The 7,477-nt window shown below is 39.7% G+C and overlaps 1 protein-coding gene across 1 annotated transcript in view; it reads right to left on the bottom strand.

Moving 5' to 3' along the window:
- Positions 1-4,706, bottom strand: part of TRIO (trio Rho guanine nucleotide exchange factor) — a gene marked incomplete at its 3' end in the record, with an annotated part of 158,167 nt that extends 153,461 nt beyond the window's left edge. The window contains exon 1 of the mRNA XM_009075227.1: positions 4,634-4,706. Within this exon, the coding sequence (XP_009073475.1) occupies positions 4,634-4,688 (55 nt within the window). The remainder of the gene's footprint in view (positions 1-4,633) is intronic.
- Between the last annotated feature and the right edge of the window lie 2,771 nt (positions 4,707-7,477).

The raw sequence follows: 7,477 nt of genomic DNA on the forward strand, positions 1-7,477 counted from the left end.
CAACACTACAGGCTGGGGGAAGAGTGGCTGAAAAGCTGCCTGGTGGAGAAGGACATGGGGCTGCTGGTTGACAGGTGGATTAACATGAGCCAGCAGCATGCCTAGGTGGCCAAGAAGCCCAATAGCATCCTGTCTTGTATCAGAAATAGCATGGCCAGTAGTACCAGGGCAGTGATCATCCCCCTGTACTCAGCACTGGTGAGGCCACACCTCAAATCCTGTGTTCAATTCTGGGCCACTCACTACAAGGAAGACAGAGGTACTGGAGCATATCCAGAGAAGAGCAATCAAGCTAGTGAAGGGTCTGGAGCACAAGTCCTCTGAGGAGTGATGAGGAGGCTGGGGGTGTTTAGCCTGGAGAAAAGGAGACTCAGGGGAGACCTTATTACTCCATACAACTACCTGAAAGCAGATTGTATTGAGGTGAGGATTGGTCCCTTCTCCCCCTCTGGAGACCTTATCGCTCTCTACAATGACCTGAAGGGAGGCTGCAGTGAGTTGGAAGTCAGTCTCTTCTTCCAGGTAATAAGTAATAGGAGAAGAGAAAATGTCCTCATCTTGTGCTAGGGGAGGTTTAGATTAGGGATTAGGAAACATTTCTTCACCAAAAGGGGTGTCAAGCCTTGGAATAGGCTGTCCAGGGAAGCAGTTGAGTCATCATCCCTGGAGGTATTTAAGACATGTAGATGTGGCACTGAAGGACACAGTTTAGTGGTAGACTTGGCAATGCCAAGTAAAAAGCTGCACTCAACGATCTTAAAGGTCTTTTCCAACCTAAATGATCTTACAATTCTATGCTTAACTTCATTACTAGCCCAGGGTTTAGATGTACAGTATTTCACACTCAGTGCATTTACTAGATTGAGTAGATGGAAACTATTTAAGCATTAAATCTGTACTTTTATCCTGTTCTAATTTGCGGATTCCAAATTGCCAGTTTATAGTTTTTTAATTTTGTTAGCAATGCAGGAAATTGTGAACCCATTTAATATATACGGCAAAAAATCTGACTTTGAGTAGTTCCAGTTAAATGCATTCATCTCAGTCACAAAATTGCACAGACTTACTGCTGTTGAACAGTAAAATGCAATTTTATATCTGACCCCTCACTTGTGACAACAAAATGCTACTATTACTAAATGCTAAGTTCAAGCCAGTAGGATGTCTTTATCAACACACCTATAATAGCACAGACACATTCTTACAAGCTAAATTTCACATATATGTTCTCAAGCACAGATGTGTGGACTGTTTTCTCTTGTCCCATGGAAACGCAGGAAAACACTATCCTCAGTCCAGGATTTCTCATTTTAAATCAGCTCTTCATTGTAATTCCATATTACTAAACAAAGTTTTTAAAACACCTCTTAGAAAGGAAGGCCAAAAGAAAATTAATAAAACCAGTCACTCAAAAATTCATCACTATCCTCTCCAACACTGTCTGTGTGTGCTTGCTAGAGACAGCAAGCCTAGCTGTCAAAGTCTCTAGGGAGTGCCTACACTGGACATGTTCCCTGTGAGGCACCAAATGAAACTCACAAGAGGCAAAAGCATCTTTGAATTTCAGTCAAGCTGCAACATCAGAACCTAAAACTTAAAAGGAAATTCATATCCTTACCTTCCATGACTCTCTAAAAAGTGGGACATGAGATTAAAAACTAAGTTGTCTAATGGAGAAGGGCAAGTCTTAACCATCCTGACTCACTTGCCAAGCAGAGAGCTTTGAGGATTTTTACACAGCAAGCGACAGGACTAAAACAAGACAAAAGCCACATGAGAGAGGAATGATAAATGACAACACTGACAGTTCACCAGCCCAGGCCTCTGCTGAGCTCCAGAGCCACCACTGGAGCCACACATATACCACAGAGAAAACCCCTTTTTCAAATGGTGCTTACATTTCTGACAAATCATATGCTGAAATTTTTGTACATCAGAGACAAAATCTGTTGTACAAATTCCAGGTCTAGATGACTAATGATGATATTAATACAGACTTGATTTTTGATGAAAATAATTTCACTATCCAATCTTAATCCAGTTAGTAAAATTGTAAATATTAAGCAAAAAAGTCCCTAAGACTTTGGTTTTTTGCCATCAGCTATACTGACAGCTTTCTTAGGGCCTTTCCAATAAATAACTCTCATTTCCTTTATTCTTGATGCTCCTGTGTCATACACAAACAGGAAGGTGAAAAGCAACAATGTATGAGGCATCAGGTGGGAATTTCCTGTCTCATAACAGCCTTTATCCAACTCAATTCCCTATTAGTCTTTGTTTAACAAAAACATATTAAGGCCCTACTTTCACAGGTGACACTTCAATTTTTACCCTTTTCCTTTTATATAACCCCCCTACAGTACTGAGATATTCTCTCTGTTTATGCCAAAACGTGTCACATGAATATCTGACCAACTCACATGAGTCACCTAACCTGAATCACTTCTGTCTAGTGGACATCACTAACAGCAGGATTCTCAATGGTCTCCAAATGGCACTAAAATCCAATAGGCTGAGTAGTGCAGCTTTTTAAGGCAATGCCTTTTTACCTAGCTTCAAAGTACTTAGGCCAGTGGGCTTTTAAGGCAGGACAATTTATCAAGAGTTACGAGTTATTTCCTCATATGAAACCAAGACAATTGCACTTTGTAAGAAAATGCTCTCCTTATGTAAGTCTGTGTAGAGATGTAAGAGTTATCTGTGCTTTGACAGACTTCAGTTTAAACTTAGAAAAAAAAAGTATCCAAGATTCTAATTGTACTTCATAGAAAAGCCTAGAGATGTAGCCATTTCAGGTGGTAAGGCATCCAATACTCAAGCAGTTTATTTCCAGTTGGGTAAAACTGGTTCAGTAATCCAACAGTCTTCCTTACCCCTGTGTTCTGAGGTATAAAGCTTGACAGTTCTAGTTCCAGAGTGGTTAAGCCCTAGTGCTGTTGGTACTTTTGTTGGGGGAAGGGGCAAGTGGGGAAAACACTGAAGAGTCTTATTGTGGGTTGCTGTTTGTAAGGTTTTCTTAAAATCATTTGCACTACTAATGTCTCTTATTTCATTTGAGTTTCACTTGCAACAGAAATGTGAAACCATGGATTTTGGCAGAGCAGCTCTAGCCAGTCTTGCTGCCTACAGCTGTTTGCTCCATTCTTCCATAAAAAGTTGCTACCTTCACACAGTCAAGTTGGCAAACATTTATTCCTGCCGACACCTCATCTGCTCTGGTTCGCAATCCATCATCTCCCCTTAAATTTATCTTCAGCTTTCATTTGGCCCACTTCACTTGCACTGAATTAATGCCTTTGGAGAATGCCATCTGCTTACAAATTAACATTAGAAAACACCAATTTTTAGGTCTCTTCTCAGGCATCCCTTCTAAGTACTGGACAACCTAGAAGGTCAGAGGTTTTGGAATGGAAACTGACTTCATTTTCATTAAGTGCCATAAAACAAGGTCCAAAAAAGAGTAATGAGAAATTGAAATATTGTGTTTCATTCCCTTTTGTCCTCTTCTTTCTTTCTGAATATACAGTCTTCAGCAATCCTTCATCAGCACTACAATTCATACACAGAAGAATCATGAGTTACCATGCTACCAGGGAAAGCAGCTCTGGACTGTCTGTTATAACATTCACTAGAGCTGCCAGGAACTTTTAAGAAAGGAAAAAACAAAACCCCACCCAAAAAACACCCACACACATCTTTTTGCTTTACACTTCTACTTGACTCAGTACTTTATCCTGTCCACTCTGCTATGTACTATACACTGTACTGGCAAGCATCAGGATCCATGAACAGCAGATCTCTTAAGAGTACAATTCCAGGAATCATTTTGTGTGTTTTAATATTTGCAGTAAAGAGGGGTTTTTTTGCATTCTTGACAAATTATTTATTAAAAAAAACAAACCTTTCAAATATAAGACTGTCATCTAAATCATTTGGCACTAAGCTTATGGCAAAGAGAACGATGGTGTTTTATCCCAATAGAAAGTCACACCAAAATGCAGTTCACAAGAATAAGTACCTCAGCCATCATTCCATCAAGTCCAGTTACTTCTCAAATTATAGACTATGTTATAATACTAACTCATGTAAACCCCCCTTTTAAATCCTCTGCTATTCCTTGTTCAGTGACAAACCAACTTCAAGGTGTATACTGGAACTACCTAAAATTAGGTGCTAACTCATTTCACCATGAAGATATTAAGTGTTCTTCAAAAGTTAGGCACTGAAATATCACCTCTGCAACAGAGCTATTTCTCCAGAATATGCTTCAGATGGGCCAATAACAAAGCATCTCTGTAACACTCCCCAGCAGAACAACCAGAAATAAGAAAAGGAATATGACAGCAGGTTCTAAATTGTTGCAAATGATGGTGTTAGATACGCAGGGCAGAGGGGATGAGGGACATGACACAACCAGGATGACAACTAGAAATGTTACACATTCAACAAAACACATACCTTCTTTGTTACAGATCCTTCCAAAATGCTGACGTTGTGTTTGGCATATCCTACTAGAATAGGTGCTACCCTAGCTCTCCATGACTTTTATAATGATATTTGAAGTGTTTCAAATACCATTTCACATACTACTAAAATCACAGCTGGGTATTCCACAACAGAAAAAAAACTGTACCTGAAAGGTATGCAACTTTTTCCTTTAAGATTGGCAATACTTCCATAGCCTTCATTTCATCATTTTTGCGAAACCCTGAAAAAAGAAAAAGACGATTAGTCAGAAATTCAGAGGAGCTCTGCTTCTGCATGTAATGAATGCACTGTAAAGCATTTACCTTTGGAATACATTCTGAATGTTATGGTTACAGGAATTAAGATAACCCTACAGTAAGTCTGCCAAAAAAATAAACTTTTAAACTGTATTAACAAACAAGTCATCGTTTTGACTAGCTTAACACAAATAGCAAGGTCTGACAGCAAGCCTCAGCAGAAAATAGGATACTAGAATTAGTCTTTTACATGAGCAAATAAAAACTATCAGTTGGATCCTGTAGCTGCTAGGCATTCAAAACTCCATTTCCACTTTTTGTTCAGCAGAGAGGAGGAATATCATGCTATTAAGAACAACTACCTTTAGAACAATTAGAACTAAAAAAACCCAAAGCAACAAAAAAAACCAAACAAAAAATCCTACCAAAAAGCCCCCAACCCTTTCCCCCCACCAAAAAAAAAAAAAATTTAACACCCTCCAAAAAAACCACCCAACCATCCCAAGATGACCCACCAAAAAAAATCCCCAACACTATTTACATGAAACTTCCCTTAAGTAACTTCTGTAAGCAGAATTCTTTTCCGCTGCCTAACAGGAGCAGCATTTTGAAACAGAGAGCACATTTTGTCATATTAACTTTATACACACAGAGAGTTTGAAACAGTCCCCAAGGTGAGTGATTATAGCCAATGTTGTAAAGCAGCACATCACCAGCTTGTCCCACCTCTCTACTTCCATTATATTTCTGCAGCCAAATTATGAAGTTCTTCCTTCTTTGATAAGGAACATTTAGGAACATTTTATTTTTTACCTTATACTTCAGATTGCCCTATACAACACAGAATTGGTCATGTTCAGGCTAATCTTGTTCATCTTACAAGAAGTGGGTGATTCAACATACTTCAACTAACAATCTGTATGACCTTTCTGGGTCTCTTTGGATAATGCACTTTTAAAAATAATATCCTATCTGAAGAAAGCACCGCTACCGGGGTAAGTGGGAAGCACTTCTGCTTCCCTATCACTGTTGAAGCAAGGAAGTGGTGTTCAGACAGCCCAAACAGTTTGCTATAACACAGTAGTTGCATTCTTTAAAAGCAACAATTTGAGCTGTTTAGAAGATAAAATAAACTTCTTAATCACTTATAGTTTCAGGAAATATACAAGCTCTGGTGCACATGTGGCAGTCTTCTCTGTGTCTCTAGAGATGGCAGAAGCTGCCATGGATGCCCAGAAGGGAGGCCAACTGCTTCCTCCTCAAAAATATCCAAATGCTTCATATCCTTTGGTCTCAGGCTCTGAGCCTACATGAAAGAGCTGTGCACTTCAGAGCTGAAACCTGAAGGTATCAGACTAGTGTCATCAAGTCAGAGAAAATCTATAATTATGTGCATCATAGTTGCAAATTACATCACAAGTTTTCTATTTCAGACAGCAGCATCGAGACTTCTGTGCCACTACAGTATCTGGTCATGGGCACTACTCTTCAAAACAGGCCCAGGACACACCAAACGCAACACCCAAGGGACAAAGATGGCCAGGTGTTTGCATGTCAGCAGCTATGAGGCATTAATTACAGTGAGAGGTTTACTTGAGAGGGCAGGAAGCTTTGTAACAGAAAGAACAACGGAGCAGCACGTAGGATTGTCTGTGGGAGACTATGGCCTGTCCATGACTGGGGACTTTTAGCACACACATTCAGACAAGTGTCTGTAAGGTCCCTCCAGTTCACTGTAACTGAAACATTCAACCAGGACATTGTCTCAGCACCCACAGAATGCAAACAAAAGAAAACAAACAAATCATCTTCCAGCCATATGGTAGTTCCCTGGCAAGTTCCCTATTTTTCTAAGAACACCATAAACCAAAAACAAACCCCAAATCTGGTACACATTCTCAGAAAGGCTAAACCAGGAAAACTGGTTCCTTGGGTAACTGTGCAGCATGGAGGGTTTCTACACGATGGACAGTATTTTGCAATTGCACAGCAACTCCAGCCTGGCAAAGCAGTGGAGGGATTACTTTCATGTTTGTGCTTAAACTCTCAGGACTCTAAAACAGCACCATAGGAACCTATTGCATTACTTCTCCTCCAAAGTACTGGCTATGGGTTATCATCCTTTCACTAAAACTGCCCATGTTTTGTTCCTACTGTGGTTTTCTTTTTTTTTTTTTAATTATGGACCAACACTCTAAACAAAGCTTTAAGAAAAATCTTAACTTTAAATAAAAAAAGGCAGCAAATATTTTTTTCCACCACAAAATATTTGGGCTTCAGTTGACTGCTGAGGCATACAGGCACACTTTCAGGGTTAAATTTTTTTCAACTTGCTTTGAGCTACCCACCATAAGCTTAATGCCAATTTAGCATGCTCAGCTTTCATATCGACCATGGCGATTCCTTTTCTTTACAGTAAATTTAGAGGTAGAAAACACTTTCTCCTCACCTAAAAAGCATGCAGAAACTAGTGCTGTACTTTGCTGTCTCTCTTAGCTCAAAATTACCCAAGACACTGATGTTACCGCAATTGCTTGCTCAGATTTCTAAACCCTTAAACTACTTCACCTCGGATGATGCTCAGTAGCTGCACGTTTTACTTTGCCTGTGGCATGTAAGAAGCGAGAAACATTTAGCTAACATTTCTCTGACTATTAAGGGGCCGCTCAAGGTAAACACCCTAGCAAATACGTTAGTGCTTGGCTCATGTTCTGCATCTGCATATCCTTAAGGCTGACTGCCTTGGATTATCA

This window comes from Acanthisitta chloris, unplaced genomic scaffold, assembly GCF_000695815.1.
Source record: "Acanthisitta chloris isolate BGI_N310 unplaced genomic scaffold, ASM69581v1 scaffold5475, whole genome shotgun sequence".
Taxonomy (NCBI): Eukaryota; Metazoa; Chordata; class Aves; order Passeriformes; family Acanthisittidae; genus Acanthisitta; species Acanthisitta chloris.